Source organism: Malania oleifera, chromosome 12, assembly GCF_029873635.1.
Source record: "Malania oleifera isolate guangnan ecotype guangnan chromosome 12, ASM2987363v1, whole genome shotgun sequence".
Taxonomy (NCBI): Eukaryota; Viridiplantae; Streptophyta; class Magnoliopsida; order Santalales; family Ximeniaceae; genus Malania; species Malania oleifera.
The window spans coordinates 4,930,991-4,951,569 of record NC_080428.1 but is presented as its reverse complement, the minus strand read 5'-3'; the positions used below and the strand labels follow the sequence as shown (position 1 = coordinate 4,951,569).

General features: G+C 37.0%; 1 protein-coding gene across 8 annotated transcripts in view; it reads right to left on the bottom strand.

Annotated features, from left to right (window-relative positions):
- LOC131143775 (2-dehydro-3-deoxyphosphooctonate aldolase) overlaps positions 1–20,317 on the bottom strand; it is a 65,640-nt gene extending 45,323 nt beyond the window's left edge. For 3 of the 8 annotated variants that reach the window (XR_009133671.1, XM_058092089.1, XM_058092093.1), the window contains exons 1-5: positions 20,145–20,317; positions 19,893–19,961; positions 19,732–19,829; positions 19,112–19,208; positions 17,564–17,629 (exon numbers count right to left, since the gene is read on the bottom strand). Coding sequence is in view for 6 of the 8 variants with exons in the window: in XM_058092089.1 (XP_057948072.1) it covers positions 17,564–17,629; positions 19,112–19,208; positions 19,732–19,829; positions 19,893–19,928 (297 nt within the window). In the remaining 2 variants the exon portion in view is untranslated. Of the gene's footprint in view, positions 1–17,563; positions 17,630–19,111; positions 19,209–19,731; positions 19,830–19,892; positions 19,962–20,087 lie in introns of all 8 variants that reach the window. The other 5 variants (XR_009133670.1, XM_058092091.1, XM_058092090.1 and 2 more) reach the window with 3 other exon arrangements.
- Between the last annotated feature and the right edge of the window lie 262 nt (positions 20,318–20,579).

The window sequence follows — 20,579 nt, the reverse complement described above, 5'->3', positions numbered from 1 at the left end:
TTTATTTGGGAACAAAAGGCAAAAGATATTAAACAACTTGGAACGATCTTTCATTAAATATAACCAATTCATAGTAGAGTATTCATCAATACACATAACAAAGTACCGAAACCCCAACTTCGACATGACATGACTAGGACCCCAAATATCGGAATGGACTAGCATGAAAGGACTAACCACCAGTTTGTCAACCTAGGAAACAAAGGAAACACAATGATGTTTTTCCAATTGAGAAGACTCACACTCAAGATTATACACATAACTCAATGTAGGAACTAATTGTTTCAACTTGTCCAAGGACAGATGACCAAAGCAACAATGGATTTGAAGCGGTGTAGTTGCGACTGTGCAGGCAATTGGGTGAAGGCGACTCAAAGTAGTAAAGTTCACGATCCTCATGTCCTATGTCAATATCATGTTAGTTAGTAAGCTTACGAAGTCACCAAATTGTACTGTATAAAGCAGAAGAAAGAGATAAGGAAGGAGTAGGATTTACTGTTCGTATCCCCTTAACAACAATAGTGGACCTATCAGCAAGGATAACTTGAGGTAGATTTTTAAGATACTGGAGGTCAAAAAAGAAGTTGGTTGCACTTGTTATATGGTGGCAGCAGAATCAATAACCTAAGGACTAGTGGGAAAGAAACCAAATGACATACAAACTGTAGGATTATCTCTCTGGGAAAATACGCAATGTGACAAGATTCTTGTTGAGACAATTGATATTGTAGAAACCTTGAATACTCCTCTGATATAGTCACAATATGCGATTCACTCAAGCAAGTGACTAACGAAAGAACCATACTTTTGGGATTTGCAAACTCCATCCCAACACTCACAAACTCATACCAATGATAACAAGATTATTTGTTGGAACAATTGGAACAACCGCGAACAAGTCACAAATTTCTCAGCACAAGGCTGCTATAGCACCAAGAAACTCAGACGCAGCCCCAAGAAAGCAACACATAGCATTGGAACAATTGGAGATGTGAACCACCGAAATTACCATAGAGAAATCATCAACAAACTTATATAACACTGCCACAGCCTCACAAAAAACAGCTTATGAACACTACCACTGCTCCAAGAGAGTCAACAATGACTTTTACCAACACCAAACAACAACTAACGAATTACCAGGAGAGCATGGTCAAAACAAAGATTGGATCTTTGAGCAAAACACAAGCCCAAAAAATTGATATTTTGGTATATGGAAGAAATTAGAACATTGAATCAAAAAACACAGCAAATCCCACTGTTTCAGACCCAACAAACTCAATAACCATTGATAAACGGCTTCATGAAGTATCAAACAACCATTCCTTGGGTACCGCACATGAGCAATTAAAAAAGTTGAGAACTTTGGACAAAAAACATCACGAAAAACTCCATCAACATGTTAATAGAGTGATAGGATCACTGCTGGATGATTTCAGATAAAAAACATGCCTGAAAGTAGCTTCACAGGCCTGGCAGCTTTCGACCAGCGTGTGAGGGCGCGTGGAACACTTCCTGGAGATGGGATTTCATTGGGGGGCAGATCGGCAGTGTCTGTGAGTGACTATGGTGTTGTTTTTGCAAAATCTATAGTAGATTTTGTGTTCCTGAACTGGCAGTGTTGTCAAGGAAATTTCCAGCAACTGGTCAGACTTGCGGCAGCTGCTGGCTGTTTTCTAGGGCTATAGTGTTGCTGGAAATTCTTCTATGATGGTAGACATGCAGCGGATTTTGGGTTTTAGGCTTCGGTTTTGATCATGGTAATAACAATTAGGGTTTAGGTTTCAGAATCATGTTTTGATACCATGTTGAATAATTGGGTAAAATGGACGACCTTCCCTCAACAATAGGTCTCTCTCTCTATTTACAATATATGTCAAGTATGATAGTTATGACCTCAAAACCCTGGACACAAGATTTGATGAAATTTAGGCACTGGTGGCGAAGTTTTCCAAATCTAAGGGTGTCTAAGCTTGAGGCCACCCATAGGGACTCCAAAGGGATTTTGAAGCATACAAATGCTTTTGAGGAAAGGTCAGCCAAACAAGAGGGCTTTATTCCCTAAGTTAAACCCATGGAGAAGAGGCCAGTAAAGTTTGAGGCCTCCCATAGGAGTTTTGAATGAATGGATGCCTTCATGACCATGCTAAATGAGCTTCAGCATATGATGTCAAAACTAACTCCTTGGGAGGGCCAAAGAGCTTAAGGCCACCCTATGGGAGCTTTCTAAGAATTTCTCTATACTTGCAATCTTGCAGGTAATATCAAGGAGTTGACAAGAGAGTAAATGAAGTATTGGGGGAAGGAGGAGATCTTAATAAAGTTGGTGAGATTAGGGACACAATAGCCCAACTCCAAAGCCAAATGCAAGAGATGAATGCAAAATTGAATGTGATTGTGCAAAGGATCAACAAGTTTGGGATGGAACAACTGACAAGGGTCAAATGAAACTACCAATAACCTTCTTTACAACAATTCCCAAGATGCCAAGGAATTTTATATCTAACCTTTTAACCTATAGTTGTATTTCAAAGCCACTGGAAGTAAATTGGATGAAGCAAAAGTAACAATAGCGATCATGAATCTCACAAATGATGCCAAGTTATGATGAGGACAAAAATTAATTAGGATAAAAGAAAATTTATTAATAAAATAGAGCGCAAATACAAAACCTATGCACCATTTACACGTGGGAGGGCGTGAAAGACCCATTTAATGCCTATTTTATCTTCATAATGTGGTATATGTCGCCTGTAAGTTCTTTAATATGCAAAAAAAATGGCTCTATTCGAGAATGCATACAAGAAGTCTTTGCACCGATGTTTAGTTTCCCCATAGGGCTTAAGACTTGGCCTAAAAAAGAGCCAAGAAGACAAGGGTCTAGGACCTCCCTTTCCTCTTGGCTCTTGCCATTGCTAAACAACTAAGTAACTCCTCAAAAAGCTATCCAAAGAGGTAGAACACAACATAACCAATAATGAGCTAAGGCCTAATAAGATGGGTTAAAACTATGAGCAGGGAAGGGCAGAGAAGGCTTTTCAATCTCAGGAGGGAAAGAAAGCCCTTCAATTTCAAAGACTCAAAAAGCTTAAACACGAACCTCAAAGAACAAACCTAACCTGCCATTTCCTACTTCCTTTGCGAGGCGCCTCGTCGAGTAGTAGAATATCCTAACAAACGCACATTAGGTGCTTTGAAGACACTACAAGAGGAAGGGGAAACCCTAGTGGAGGATCTGTCGAAGAAACAAAATATGGTGGGATCTTTGAGATTTTTGGGAGAGATTGAACAACAAATAAATTAGAACAAAACCTAAAAGGCCTCGTGTATGTTGGCTTAGTTCTTAATGGAAAAAATACAAAAGCTATGATTAACTTTGGCACCACCCATAACCAAGGTCTTAAAATTTTGACTAAAATTTCAAAGCTTTAAAATACAAGAAAATTTGATTGAATGCCAAATTCGATTTTTTATTTTTAAAAAAATGATGGAAATTACTAGTAAAGCATGGAATTCTTTTTATGAAACTTGAGAAATGGTAATAGGCATAACATATAAGTTTTGGAACTAATATAATACAAATTAAATACATCAATGACAAGTATGTTGTGTATGAGATGTGGTAGTTGAACTGAACTATAACAATTGTAAGCATATTCAGTTAATATAAATGAAATTCAAAAATCAACTAAATATAATAATTATGCAAATAAATGTAATTTATATACAAATGGTTAAATAAAATGTTGTTGCTACTATCTAAGTTTATTTTTTCACATAATTTCAAAGGCCTATTCGGTTTCAATAAAAATAATAATAAAGAGAGAAATTCCACTCTATGTTCAAATCTCACATTTGAATTCCAAGTAAATCCATTCTATGTATAAAATTTCGACAAGTTTTACTAAAATTTCAAGAAAATCTCAAGATTTTGATAAATTTCGGGTAATTCATTGAAATTTTGATGAGAATTTTGTAAAAAGGAAATTGAACGCTATTTCAATTTTGACAATGATGGAAAGTGGAAATATAAGACCATGCCCATAACTTTTTTGCTAATTGGGGGAAGCTCAAATATTGAAATTATAGGTGGACAAGGATTCAAAGAAGTTTAAGGCAGTGAACTCGAAAGCCTTGTTCACTATGGAACTCGCTTCAAGAGTAACATATCACTTGGGGTATAGGCTTGGGACAATGGACCTCACAACTGCACCCTAGATGATTTTGATAAGGATGGACTTTCTCAAGATTACTTGAACTATCCTAGAACTTGCAGCCAATTGTCTCTTAATACTTTGGGACAAAGCTCACAAAGTTCATGTAACTTTAAGTACCATAAAAATAAAAATAAAATCCTCATCCAAATGAAATAAATGAGGTGCTAAAGGAATTACAAGAAGTAATGTTGGATCAACTTTATACCACCTTGACATGGTTGATCTTGAAATTGAACTCCTTCCAGTAGTACCACCTTGACATTGTTGATCTCAAAATTGAAATCCTTCCTATAGTGAAGCCACCTACTCAAGCCCCGAACCATATGAGCTGAGTCATGAAGACAATTAAATGAGTTAACTTAAATTGGGGCTTATCCAACACTCTAAAGCCTTTTCTAGTGCATCGTCTTGTTCCAAAAGAAACTAATGGAAGCTTGTAGGAGTGTGTTGACTATTGCATACTTAATAAGGTGACCGTGTGAGCAACCATCCCATTTGCTTGATCACAAACATATTTGATCAATTAAGCAGTGTCAAATACTTTACCAAATTGGATCCAAGATTGGAATACCATCAAGTTGACATTGCAAAGAGATGAACCAAAAACCACTTGTGTTACTCAGCATGGAGCAATTGAATTTATTGACACACCTTTAGGACTAACCAACACAAATACCATTTTTGCACCCTACTGAATCAACTTTTCTAAGAATATCTTGACAAGTTTGTGGTTGTCTACCTTGACAACATCGTGGTTTGTAGCTCAACTCTATCAAATCACAAGGAACATTTATAGAAAGTCCTCTACAAACTCATAGAAAATCAACTCTTACCTCAAAAGGGAGAAATGTGTCATTGCATAGAAAAATATCAACGTTTTGGGCCATATAATTGAAGAGGGGCATACACAAATGGATGCAAGGAAGGTTTAGGCAATGTGCAAGTGGAAACCACCCACCTCCATAACAAACTACCATCCTTCCTCATAAAGTTGCCAACTAAAATAGAAGATTCATTAAGGGGTATTTTGGGAGATTTATGTCGTTAACAGATATCTTGAAGAAGATAGTAAAATGGCACTGGCAAGCACAAACTTTGATGATTTCAAATAGAAGATAATGGGTACCCGTATTAGTTCTCCCGAATGTTAGGAAGCCTTTCGAGATTGATGTTACCAATTTTTCTCTAAGAGGGCTTCTCTTGCAAAAAGGACCACTAGCCACTTTCTAAAGTCAAAAGTTAACCAATGCAGACTGCTCCAAGAGCAAGAGCTCCTTGTTAGGGTACACTAACTCGGTCTTTATGGCATTATCTCTTGACAATCAGGAGATTTTTGGTAGAAACAAATAATGTGGTAGTCACTCCACATCCTATATGAGGTCAAGCTCAAAACAAGCTCGTTGACAAGAATGGTCACGAAGTTCGATTTCCATTTTAAATATATGGTAGGAATAGCCAACCAAGTGGCTAGGAAATTGGAATCCTCCTATAAACTAAGATATCATTGAAGCACACTTCAACAAACTTTACAATATGTGACCTAAGCATTTGGTTTAGAAATCTCATTAATGTGGTGATACATGCATTTAAGAGTCCAAATATGTTTTAGTTGTAATTTTGTCTTGGAGGAGATGGACCATCCTGCACGACACTGCCACCCTTCACAACAGCGAGAATGGAAAACTACACCGGACATCCTTCTCCCTCATCTTTTAGCCTGAATTTTAGTTTCTCAACTATCCCTAACCTGGGATCGAATCAAATCGTAGACTCTACACATTCAAAGAGTTCAAACCTTATAGTCATCAATGAGACTTGTCATTCTCATACAGCCCCTGCGATGCATTCAGCAAGTCAACCATGGCTTTAGGGTTCGCACAGTTCCATTAGCGATAAAGAGTGATCATTCAACTTTATCATAGTTGATCATTTGTCCATCTAGTCGAGTGTCTTTCTACGAAAATCTATTGAGCCCCATTTTCTTTTTTTTTCCATCCTTTTTTCAAAAAACCCTCTCGAATCCCTTCAGATCATCCCATTAGATCTTCGAGTCCCTTCAAGGCAAATTATCCTTGGCTTTCGGAGATTACTCAGCTACGAGTCTTAGTCTCAAGTTTGGCAAGGTGATTTTTGGCTTCTTCGTGACTCTAGTTGATTAGAGGTGGTATTGCAAAATGGGTGAGACAAGCTGCATATCATGTAAGAAGTTGTTTGGGCAGAGAGGACATTCCTCAATTCAGGTCAATCACAAAATATTCTATGCTAATCGTCTTGGGCCTTCAGACTTCAAAATTTCAGAGTTTGCAAGAAGAAACTTCTCTCACAAGTCACATCTTACTAGAGAAAGAGGAACTTTTTTAGTTCGTTAAGTTACTAGGGGTGATTTGTGAAGGAAATCGAGGAGTTGACAAGCTCTCTCAAGGAGGCTTATACCTACGAGGCGAAGGACCCTGGGTCTCAATCTATTTGCAATCCAATTCTAAAGGAAGATTCCTACAAGTTGAAAAGGGGATTGTAGGAGTAAAACGAAGCTTTATTTGGGTCCTTGAGAGTAAGAACAAAGAAGGCTAAAGAGATTTCTTCGCATCTCCATTTTAGTTCTCATCTGAACAAGGCAAGTAGATTGTATTTAGAAGTTCATACTGTGGTGTCTTGAACATAAATAACCACAAGATGTTAAGGAGGGATCTAAGTGGGGGTTCAAGGCAGTCAGAGAGATGATCCTTCATAGAAGTTGCTAGAGATGTGCCAACAAGGGGAACGAGGGATTCAAAAAGGAAAGTTGGAGAATCTCATGATATCAGGAAAGATTTTCCAACTTTCCTACCCAATCACAATTTTAATTTGCTTCTAAATATAATTCTATGATTGGAAGAGGGAAGTTTGGGCCTACTACTAGTGGGCCTCTTATAGTCACTAAATGGGCAACTAAAAGGAAACAAAATAGTGGGCCAAGCTTTATCCAAAGGGGAGTTGGGTCTATCTTAGAAGAGATCAAAGGTTAGTACCCAACTTACACCAAAAAAATATTTTATTTTTTATTTTTTCTTCTCACTTTTTCTCTCTCTTTCATATATCATTCTCAATATACCAAGTCGCAAGAGGGGGAAAAGATTATAATGAGGATGACAATGATGCAAAATTTACTATTTCTTTAAATACTCACAATAGATGCATTAATTAACAATTTCAAAATACTAACTTGTTAGGAAATTTTTTTTTTTTTAATAATATTAGTAATGTGATATTTATGTTCTTTATTTTTCAACTTCAACCTTCTTTCTTTTCTAGCTATTTTATATTTATATTATTCGTATGTTTTATGTGTCTAATAGATTAATGAAGTGTATAATGTATTTTATTTTATTAATTCATTTAGCACACATAAGAATTTATCACAGATAAGAACAATGAGAAGTATAAATATGCACACACACGTAATTTTCTATCAATGATGGTTTAAAATAAATGTAAATTTGTTGCCCTTACCAAATAACTTAGTTACTCGAACTAAAGGGTCCAAAATACACTAAAACCCTTTCTAAGAATGACTAAAAGTTTAAAACATGCAAGTACGCTAATATGCACAAGGTTGTGCGTGCTTCAAAAAAATTCACGGCTGTTACACCCACTTCCCGTTATGTAACATCCGCTACTCCTGCTTCCCGTTACACCCGTTACCGTTACGTTACGCTACCCGCTACCGCGATTTAAAACCATGTACCCAAGTCCAAAAGATTGATGGAGAAACTAGCAAGGACAATACTTAGACCAGAAATGTAGAAGAAAATACAAAAATCAGCCCAGAGATGAAGGCTTCCACCAAGCATACTCAAGTTAATTTATCCTTAGAGGATATGACTAATCTTCCCAAAGACCTAGAGGTGAAATCAGGGGTGGAGAAGTTAACTAGGCAATGGGTATGTATAGAGGATCTGGTACAAAAATCATCATAGTAGAAAGAGGGTAGGTTCTCTTATGAAACTGACCCAAGTTGCAGCAAAGAGACACATTCAGATGTATATGAAGATACTAAAATTGATGAGTTCAGTGAGGATTAGAGGAGCTCAAAAGTAGATGATGACCACTCGACCTTCTAGTCAATCAGTTAAGAAAGGAGTTAGATATGGAAGGAGAAGAGAATTGGGAAGAACTTGTTGGAGATTTAGGTTTTGACGAAAAAGCGGAAGAGTTATTACTAAGAAGCAATCTCATACAGCTCAGCTTGCACAAGAAGAGAGTTCTTTATTGTCCTCTGGTATTGGCCAAGGATTAGATAGTTCTATTAAACACAATTTTGATCAAACGATAACTTCAATTGACGAAGGGTATTTGTCCTCTGCTCCTAAGCTTATTCCTATTAAGGTGGATGTTGGTTTTAGTCCTTCACGTATCAAGATGATGAGGAGATAGCTACTCCGGTGGGCGATTCGAATTCTTCCAAAACCTTGAAAAGGTATTCTTCCTACTCCTATTCAATCCTTCTTTTATAATGATTCTTTATGCCACAATGAGGGAACTAATGAGGGGAGTGACTTTGGTGTTGGCTGAAGGGTTAGTGAGAAAGGCTATAAAGAGTCAAACGAGCTCTTAAATGTTATTTGGTTGAAGTTAGTGAGTCCTACAAGAGTTGAAGTTAAATTGGGGGTGAGTCCAAGAACTTACAAGAGGGGGAAAAAAAGTCGGAAAAAAAGTTTAAAATTTTGATTTATGCCATCAATTACGGGGGAGGGAAGGGGGCAGGGAAAGGGGGTAAGCACGTTAGACTATGAAGATTATTAGTTGGAATGTTAGGAGTCCAAATGTTATTAGGAAAAGAAGTCTAATTAGGGAGGTTTTGTTAAGGAATTCCTACGATATTGTCTTATTCTAGGAGACTAAGCTTGAGTTAATAGACGGAGAGGTAGTTACAGGGATTTGGGAAGAGTGGTGTAAGGATTGGGGCTTTTTACCTTCTCAAGGCGCAGTGGGTGGCATTTTTGTGGGACACTAGGTCTATTACTAGTGTGGGGAGTTTAGGGGGTTTTTTCTCTCTTTCTATCTTGCTCGATATTAGAGATAGGGATCAATAGTGGATTCCCTCAGTGTAAGGTCCTTTTAGACCTACTCTTAGGGGAAATTTTTGGGATAAGCTATTTTTTGTTTCTGGCTCATGCTCACCTAGGCGGTTAGTGGGAGGTGATTTTAACGCAGTTAGGTTCCCTCTAGAAAAAAAAAAGGGGGTTGCAGGGTTAACGTCTCTATGCAAAAGTTTGATTTGGTTATTTGAGTGTGGGTTAAGGGATCTTCCTTTGGGCAATGTTAATTTTACGTGGTCGACGAGTGGGGCTAGGGAGGTCGCTAGAAGAATCTATAGGTTCTTATTTTCCATTGACTGGGAGGAGGGGTTTCCTAATCTTTCTCAAGTGGTACTACCTAGACCCACTTCTGATCATTTTCCTAACTTTGGAATCTAGGAAAGTGCCTTGGGGTCCCAAGCGGAAAGGGATGGGAGGGGTTTAGATTTAAGAAGAAGTTGAAGAGGTTGAAAGAAAATTTGGAAGGGTGGAATAGGGAGGTGTTTGGAGACATTAGGAGTAAAAAGTCTATTATTTTAAGAGAGTTGGAAGAGTTAGAGAGGAAGGAGTGATATTTTATAGGGGGGAAGAGGTTAAAGAAGTTTCTCTTAAGAACGAATTGGAAGAGCTAATTTTTAAGGATATGAGAAGTTGGAGGCAAAAGACAAAAGCTTAAATGGGTTAGAGATGGTGAATGAAATTCTATATTTTTCCATAGGATAGCCAATGGAAAAATGAGGAAGAATTTGACTGTGGATAAGGAGGTTTATCTCAAATCTTAATGTAATTGCCTCTAAGATCACTGATTTTTATTATAATCTATATACTAAAGAGGATGTGAGTAGACCAATGGTGGAAGGATTAGAATAATCCTTTGCTTGTTGATAAGATAGCTTGGTTAGAGAGACCTTTTGAGGAAAAAGAAGTTAGGGCTACAATTTCTGGGATGGAAAGGGATAAAGCTCCTATGCCGGATGGTTTTAATTTAACTTTTTATCAAGATTGTTGGGCTGTGGTGAAGAATGACCAAATGAAGGTTTTCAATGAATTCTATTGGAATGGGTTTTAAGTATAAAAAAAAAAAAGGCCGCACGGTGCACAAAGGTCCTGCGTATGCGGGGTCCGAGGAAGGGGCGGACCATGATAGGTCTATAGTACGCAGCCTTACCTTACATTTTTGCAAGAGGTTGTTTCCATGCCTCGAACCCATGACCTCCAGGTCACACGACGACAACCTTACCGTTGCGCCTAAGCTCCCCTTCTAGAATGGGTTTTAAGTAAGAGTATTAATTCTACGTTTATAACTTTCGTACCTAAACAAAGTAGGTCTATCAAAATCTCTGACTGTAAACCAATTAGTCTAGTTTCAAGTGTTTATAAAATAATCACCAAAGTGCTAGCTAAAAGGTTAAGTGTGGTGCTTGATAAGACTATTTCTAAAGCCCAAAGTGCTTTTGTCGGGGGTATACAGATTGTGGATGCAATCTTGATTGCGAAGAAACCATTGAGGATATAAGGAGGAAGAAGAAGGGGCTTGCTTTTTAAGTCGGTCTTCGAAAAAAGCTTATGATAGAGTGAGTTGGAACTTTATGGATAGGATATTTGTGAGGAAAGGGTTTCAAAATAGATGGCGTAGATGGATGAAATGTTGTATGTCTAATGTGAATTTTGCGGTGATAGTGAATGGTGAGCCTAAATCTTGGTTCAAGGCCACGAGGGGGATTAGACAAGGAAATCCTCTTTCTCTGCTCTTGTTTGTGCTAGTGGCTGATGTTTTGAGTAGAATGGTAGAAAGGGCAGTGGATAGAGGTTTAGTGAAAGGCCTTAAAGTGGGTAGGGAGGAGATCATGGTGTCACACCTTCATGTTGAGAATGATACTATGTTTTTTTCTAGAGGATCATAAGCCTTCTTTCATTAATACTTTAGGGCTCCTTAAAATCTTTGAAAAGGTTTCATGGCTTAAGATTAACTTGGATAAGAGTGGTATTGCAGCTATTAACGTGCCTGCAGAGCGTTTAGGGATTTAGCCATGGAAGTTGGGTGCGTTGAGCTGGGTTGGCCAATGTCCTATCTAGGGGTTTGGGAGGTAATCCTAGATCATCTAGTTTTCAGGATCCTATGGTGGAGAAAGTGTCCAGGCATTTAGGTGGGTTGAAGGGGGCTTTTTTTTCTTCATGAGGGAGGATTCTCTAATTCAAGCTTGCATTTCTAGTATTCTGTGAAATTTTCTTTCTATTTTTAAAATTCCAATGGGAGTCACTAGTAGGATTGAGAGAATTATGAAAGATTTTCTTTGGTCGGGAGTAGCGGGTTCTATGGATCATTGGGTGAGTTGGGAGGTGGTTTGTAGGACTAAGAGGGAGGGTGGTGGTTTGGTCTTGGAAATTTGGTGTCTAGAAACATGGCTCTTCTAGCTAAGTGGCTCTGGCAGTTCCTGCTAGAGGTTTCTTCATTGTGGCATAGAGTATCAAAAGTAAATTTGGAATTGGTGGGAATGGATGGGATACTAATTTGGGTTTTAATACTCTTTGTAAAGTTTGTGGGAAGTTATATCTCAAATTTACCCTCTCTTTATTCCCCATACTAAATTTGTTTGGGTAAGGGTTGTAATATCTGTTTTTGGAAAGACCTATGGATGGGAAATGTTGTTTTGTCCACCTATTTTCCTCACCTTTTTCGATTCAGGTCAGGGCAAATGATCTCATTTCTTCGTTTAGAGTAGGCTTGGACGGTCCTTTACCCTCTTGGGATTTCCATTTCAGAAGAGCCTTGAATGATAGGGAAACTACTGAGTTATCTTATTTATTGATTATGTTGAATAATTGTAGGTATCCTCTAAAAATGATTGTCGATATTGGTTGTTGGATTCTTAGGGAGTCTATTCTTGTAAATCTTTCTTTGAAATCTTGGTCCAAACAAATTCCTCTTTTCTACTTTACAAGGTTGTATGGAAGGTCAAAATGCCCCCTAAAATCAAAGCATTTCTTTGGTGGTTGTGCTTAATAAGAAAAATACTAATGACTTGTTGCGGATGAGGAGAACTTTAAAGACTCTCCTTCCTGATATTTGCATGTTGTGCTTTAACTGTTCAGAGTCTGTTTCACACCTTTTCCCGCACTGCCATTATGCATTGAAGGTTTGGAACAAGTTATTCAATTACTTTGAAGAAAGCTGGGTTTGTCCTAGAACGGTAGAGGAGCTCTTGGCAATTTCTTTTGTGGGGTTTGGAAGGAAGAAGGAAGGAATTGCATTATGTAACTGTGCTATATTTGCAGTGTTTAAGGAACGTAATGGGTGTATATTTGCAAGGAAGAAGTTATCATATTGGTTGGTGCGGGAAAAGATTCTGTTCATGGCTTCTTTATGGTGTATGGGCTATGGAAATTTCAAGGCGATGTGTGTTGCAGAAGTTTAGCACTATTGGAAGTCTCTTCTAAGGGTGCCCTGAGTTTTTGTCATTGGTTATTTTTACAATTTTCTTTTTGGTTTTCCTGAGGATTATCTGACTTTGTTAAGGAGATGTCATCTATCCCGCTTGTAAATTCTATCTTTATTGAATGAATCTTTTTTCCTATTAAAAAAAAAAAAGGCCAACCAAGGGGTAGACACCAAAAAGTTGAGCTCAAGAGCTGCACTAAAACTTGTCAACCACCTATCAACTAGTAGACAAGGTAGTTAAAGTTGAGATCCTACATGGGATCGCTACAAGGGTTTGCAAGATCAAATCAGACGACTAGATTGAGAATCATAAGATTCTACTAAAGATATAAAGCAGATATACAAAATGCACTTATATGTTATCATAAATTCAAATATAATAAACCTAAACAAAAAATGTCTAGCAAGTGTTCATGACTAGGAAAATAACAAGTAGCATTTTGGCAGGGCCCTCATCTAACAATCAGCTTATTAACATATATGTTAACATTCAAGCCACTATTTGGTTTGTTAGTATCACCTAGATAATCATAGGAGACTTAATCCAACCCTTCATTTAAACCATCGTTATCATCATCATTATTAGCATAAAATACATTAGTGTAGTGAATATCATTTTCAACCTTAAAAATGATGTTTGAAGTTTGAATCACCTAATGAACGTCAACCTTGAAACAAATTTTCAAGTCCACAATTTTGTTAATGTTAGTTAAAATCACTTCCTAAGTTGTCCATTTCTTAGGACAATCATCAAGCCTATTGTGCAAGTAATTAGGTAAAGATCTTTAAAAAATGTATTGCATCATAGGATCTTACGATCCTAATGTGATCTTAGCAATCCTACCAATTTGCAATCCTATGTGGATTAGGATTGTTTCGGTAAAGTAGGAATGAAGGATCCCACAATCATTCAATCCAGATCACAGTTTTAACAACCATGCTAGCAGCGTTACATCATTGATCAGTCATAATTCCATTTTTATCTAAATTGCGGAGTACATTGGCTTCTAAATAAGGTATTTCATTGGTGATCCTTTGAAGACCTTGGCTTGTCACATGAGTCTAGATTTCATATTTCTATATGTGAAAAGGAAGTATAAATGTCTTCATATACCAGACGCTCGCTAATGAGTATCGCATCTTCATTGTCGTAACCTTTTCATGGCATATAAGCGACTAATACAGTTTTTCCAAAAATAAGTTCGCCATCAACTATAGCAGCACTGTCGGCTAAAATTTGTCCCTATGGTTCAGCAAGAAACACCTGAGTACTAACCATCAAGCCAAAGCATTGATGATATTGGTTAAAGTGGGAAAAACTCGACAACTCCGAAACGATCTCCTCATGACAAAGGGCAACAATTGTATGTGCCTAGAGTGGGGAACATAAGAAGGATTCTAAGGAATGTCATAACACCTTGTGAGTGAGTCATTTGGGTCAGCAGTGAATGTATTCCCAATTAGACAAGGGCATTATTGCCCAAAAATGGAGGAGGATGAGATGAGATATACAAAAAATATAGTCTAATATGTCAATAGGATAAATCCAAAAGGCAAAAGACTACCAAGCTGTTAGAATGCAAGACTGAAGGAGAGTGCTTCCTTGGATTCCATAACTTCCTTTCCATAACTTAAAGGCTATGATGCTATCTTAGTAGTAATTGTATAGGACTTTTGAGCTGGTTTTTACAAAAAAATACAGCTCAGCTATTCTTCAGAAAATGCGGTGAAATATTGGGGAGCTCCAAAGAGCCTCACTAGTGAACAAGATGCCAGATTTACGAGAATGTTTTGCACCGAGCTCTTTTGTCTCATGGGAACAAGCCTTAACCGCTCCATAAGCTACCACCCACAAACAAATGGTCAAACGAAACACTTTAACCGGTTGTTATAAGAATATATGCAACGCTTTGGGTTTCATTACTTGATGTAGCTCAATTTTGTTTTAACCCTCAGCAGGCTTCCATGACTAACAAAAGCTCTTTCAAGATTGTCATGGGTCACAACCAGCTTTGCCACACACCCTCAATGACCCATACTATGGAAAAAGTCCAAAAACATGTCCTTTTACAAAAGAATGGAGAAAAAATGCAGGTGAATATTATCTTAATAAACCCTCAAAATGCACAAAGAAATGGGCGGCAACATCCACAACAGGTAGAAGTTGGGGACTTGGTACTTGCATCATGAGAAATGTTTTAAAGGCTCTCATGCAAGTATGAAGAACCAATCCAAGTGATGGAAAAAGTTGCATCATACCACATTGAATCACCAATCTAGGCAGTTTTTCAAGTTACCAACTTGAAGTCGTACCATGCAGATGCAGGAGATTGAAACTGAAGGAAAGCAAGGAGACTGCCCATTTCAAGGAAGCAGGCTACAACAAAAGAAGTTGAAGAAATCCCTGTGTACAAAGTCATCAAGGAAGCAAGTTATCAAAAAACAGGAGTACCTAATCAAAAGAAAGTGTTGGGATAAGAAGAAATCAATGGGAGAAGACCGAACTTCAGCATTCCATGCAGAATATTCAAGACTTCCTAAATTCTGAGACACCACGAAAAAGCCGAATACCAGCCACATTCTGAACAAAAGATTGAGGACTTCTTAGACTGCAAGTTGATGAGGATGCCAACAAATTGAGTGGGGGAGAATAAGGGGATCACAAAGGGGGATAATGACACTATATGTAATACTTCATGGATTTACATTGTAATCTAAACTTTTGAGTATATGAATATGTTGTTATCATGTTGAATGATATAAGCATACCCTTTCATACATGTGCATTGTGAGCATGTTTGTTGTGTGCGCTATTGCTTTGTAGATGTCTATTACGTATACAACTCTTGCCCCATTCGTGCTCTTGGTTCCTTGTGATATTACTCTAGATATTCCCTCCTTGGCTCGTGTCATCTATATGATGCTCATGTATCCGGGTTTGATCGAGTAACCACAGGCTAACTTGTTTGGAAGAGTCCATGACAAGAGCCACACAAACCCTGAAGGGAAAGGTAAATCACACATTGCTTTGTGTTCAAGCTCAAAGGTATTATAACACCCCCTAAAGAAATGTAAACTCTCTTCCAACCCTCCAAGAGAAAAATAGTGTCATCGGCATATAGAAGAATGGGGCACTTCACCTCATACCTACCAACCTTAAACCCCCTTAATAACACAGAGGTCCTCAAAGTCCATTCATGCTCACAACATCCCCAATTCCCCCATAAATGTAAACAAAAAGGAGAAAGGCATTCGTACGTCAACCCACAAGAGGCATCGAAACAATCCCTATGCTAGCAATAGACAATCATTGGCATATTCCCAGAACACGACCACCTTTTATCCATTTCTTCCAAATTGGCTCAAAAACTTACATCTCTAGCACTCTATATAAGAAGGCCAAACATGTCATATCCTAAGCTTTATCATAATCCAATTTAAAAATAGCACCCATATTTACCTTCCTTCCACCACCATCTAATACCACGTTACCAATCAACAATGTCGTACACCAATCTTACCTAGAACATAGAATATTTTGTGGAACAGGAACGAGACCGCAGGACACAGCAGGCTCTATATTGTGGAACATTAGGGGTATCCTTCTATAGATATATTGGTAAAAAAAAAATGTGTAACAACACTTGTATATTTTGGTGATGATATCGAGGTGTTTTGAAATCTAGAAGAGATTTCTTTTGTGAAACAGATTAATAATGACATAAAATAGAATTACAATGCCATGATTCCCAATTAAATTTTTTATGTGAAAAATATTGAATTATTTTTGGATCAACATATTTAGCATTCCAAAACAAAAATGTACCACATTTTGAAACTTCTGTACCAATTCGTGGTTTGTTTTAGTGTTCTCTAATAACTATGCTATACACCATCATCATTGGATCTATGATGATAGTTAATCAGCCATTGCCATTACTAAATTTCATGTCACACATGACCACACCAAGCACATTGGCATAAAACATCACTTCATTAGAATAGTTGGAAGAGGTGAATTACAATTGAAAATTTGAAATATTGCAAATTCATAAAGCAGGTGGCTCACACTATTACCAACGCATTCACACAGGAGAGATTTTTTTGTGTCCTAGAGAATTGATAGGCATGTAGAAAGGGCATTAAAAGGAAGTGTTGGAAATTAATGCAATTTTTAGAAAGTCCAAAATTTTTCTCGTGTTAAATATAAGTGCTTATGAGCAACAACAATAATTCATGAATTTAGAGCTTCAGAGCCTTAAAGAGAATTGTTTCTAATATTCCATATAAACTACTGCAAAAGAATAAAAAGCTTGGAATGCTAAATTCCAGCCCCTCACGTCTCAAAAAATCAATCAACTCCAAAAGCAAATTATTCTTGGTTTCACATTTAGCCCTTCAAGTTTTCCTTTGGTGGCTGCATGGACAAATCAATATGCCCTCAAAATTGCAAATGAGCTAAATAGTTCAACCATTGAAAACAAAAAAAGAAAATTTTCTTGTCCCAAGAAATCAACCCTTCTTTTGTTGTTCTTCTCTCCTTTTCTTTGACTCATCAAAATTTCACATCTATACCCACCGATTGATGATTCAACAAAATGTCAGCTACAAATAAAAATACAAATAAGTTCTAACATTCATAGAATTCATGAAGATTATAGAAACCAGGACTCCACCTGTGCATTGAAAAGCTTAAAATCGTTCATGGGGATTTCCGCATCTCATAGAAAACATAACTCACCAGCATAACCAAAAATTAAAGCACCCTTTTATTGAATTTTGAAGGAAACATTAGAAAAATAAAATAAAAAGAAAAGAAAAGTGGTTCAGAGAGTGAGCAAGAAATTTACCTGGCTAGTTTCATGCACATCAGTAACAATGGGAATATCATATGCTATTTTCACCTTTTCAAGGATCTGAAACAAAAATGTAGGAACATCCTTGGAAAATAAATAAACAAATATAGCAAAAATTGATGTCCTATTTTAGTAAAAGGTAGCCTAACATAGTAATCAAAAGCACATTTAATAAAACATAAAAGTTTGTATATGATGTTCAATGTTGAACTTCCAGCAAAATATTGCATGTGCTTTTATCAAATCTTGCACAAGTATTGTTCTTAGTAGTGGATAAAAAAATTCCAACATTTGTCAGATCAAACTAAACTAAAATTTGCAGTTTTAAAGCATATAGAGGTTTTCAAATACGCTAAGATATGGAATTTTGGTTTCCTAAAATGGTTTATTTTACTTTGCATTCAGTGCAAAACTTTGATTTTAAAGTATTTTATTTATCTCTTGAGCCACATTGTTATGGTTTGAATGTTATGAAAGATGGACAAGAGCAGTTTGTTACACATTAATACTGCATGAATAAATAGCAAGACTGCCTATAGTTGCCAAGGTCTCAAAAATCTCATAGGTCTCCCTAAGGTTTCAAAAATCCCATGGAACTCCCCTAACTTTTCAAGTATACAAAGGTTCTCAAGTATGAAAATATATGAAATTTGGTTTCCTAAATGATTTCTTCATTTCTTTCACTTTGCATTCAATGCATGACTCCAATTTTGAAGTTTCTTGTTTCTCTCCTGAGTTGCACTGTTACGGTGTGCATGTAATCAAATTTGTACAAAAATGGTCTGCTACTTATTAATACTACATGCCTGTGTTGCAAGAAATACAGCACGTAGTTGCTTACCATTTTGTGGCTGAAAAATTTATATTTAAATCTTGGACAAAAGACACTAAACTTGAAGAAAAGACATGGACCTCCCCTAAGGTTTCAAAAATCCTAGACCATCCTTGAGATTTGACAAAAAGACACAAATCTCTCCTAAGGTTTCAGATATCCAAAGGATCTCCCTAAACATTTGACTATTGGTATACTTATACCCCTAATTAAAATACCTTCAAGCCCACGGAGGGCGTATAAGTGTCCCAAAAATTAAATGTCCTTAAAGGTCTATTGGATTTTGAAACTTCAAGAGAGGTTTATTTTTCAAACTTCGTGGGATTAGGTTAACATATTTTTGCCAAATGCCAAAGGAGATCGGTGTTTTTCCCTAAAATCTTTCACTAAATTTATATGAAGATCTTCAACATTCGTGTCGCTGCTTCCTAAAATTTCTGCTATTAGTGCACCCACACTACATTGAATGTAGTATGTTAATATGTTTAACACTTTTTTCGCTTTACTAAGAATGACTGTCATTTTCAGCAATTAAAACATTTCATTAAAAATTTCCAATGTTCTCTTCATAAAAAACTTTTCATTGGATTACATTATCAAAATGTTAAACGCCGCTGGTTATCCTGTTTTCCAAGGTGTAATTCAATCTGCACTGAAGACATTTCAAACTGTGGAAACAACAATTACAACAAAATAAAAACAGCCACAACCTTTAATCCTTCAATCATGCCAGGACCCCGAAAAGATTTTGAAGAGGTCCGATTAGCTTTGTCAAAGCTTGACTTGAAAACCAGTGGCAAGCCAACTCTATAAAATCCCAAAAATAGAATTCTCAATTATATTAGACATCAATAAGTCAGATTTTAAAGAAAAAAAAAGGGAAACACATTGATCACCTTTTCCACTAGAAGAGCAGAAAATGAAAAAATAAAAGAAAAATCTATCCTACCAAAATATATCATCTCTCTAGTAATTAAGGGAAGGGGAGGTAGTTTTCGATCAATATTTTCCCTCATTATTTCTAGAATGCCCTCGTCATTACAAGTCATCATTTAATAACAATATTTTCAAGACATGAATACACTAGTAATTTACCAAAATAATTTCATTTTAAATTTCTGAAAAATCCATAATTTCCTGATATCCCCATAATTTCCATTCTTCTCCGAAAAGTGAAAAACGGTAAATTTGAAGTTGTAGAACACACTGACGGCTAGTAAAACATGGATGAAACCCATCTGCTCTTAAACCATCTTATCTGCAATTAAACACAGAAATTGCACCCAAAATAAAATTAAAAAAAAAAAATTAAAGGCGAAAGTGTGCATACTTTGAAGTAATAGACTTAATGTGCTTGGCCATTCGCAGAATGTGATCCTCAGATTCAACCACATTGGGACCCGCCAACAAGAAAAATGGCTCCGCCGCCTGTTGGGGGAAATGAATAAGCCGAATTCAAACAAATGTTCCCAAAAAAAAAAAGATTCAGACCTTGAGCTCGTTAAATAGCATCGTAGAAGAATCCATCCCTCAATTTTTCTCCTACAGAATTGCAGCAACCTGCATTCAAGCATTTGAAACCAGTGACAGGTAAGGAAACGAAAGATGCATGGAAATAGAGATATTGTGGTTAATTGAAAGGGAAATATGAGTCCGAGGAGAGGAGAGGAGAACTGGAAGATCAACCTCGGAGTCGGATACTCGCAGGGCAGCGGATCGGAGCGGGAAAACCCCAGCGTTTACCTGATTGCAGGGAGAACCGAGCAGACGGTTGCGGTGGAACTGGAGAGAGAACTTGCAGGAGCTCAGAAGAGTAGATTACGAACTGGAACCACGTGCAGGGAGATGGAATGATCTGCTGATGCCGACTGGTGAACCGCGTCGATTATTTCATGTGTGAGAAATTAGTCTCATAGTCATTCAAGCCTGAGCCTTGTTAATCTTGCCCATGGTGAATCTAATCAAAGCCTATTAAACGAGTCCAATTGTTTATTAAACAAGCTTCAAAATTAGGCTTCGAATCCTTTATATAGTAAATGAATTTTTATCGAACTTTCGAATCACCCATAAGCGGTTTGGTTCGTTTGTAAAACCCTATCTTTAAATAATATCACTTAAAAAAGAAATCCATAAGGAGGTGTTTGGTTTACAAAAATGTGACTATAAGTATGTAGTGTT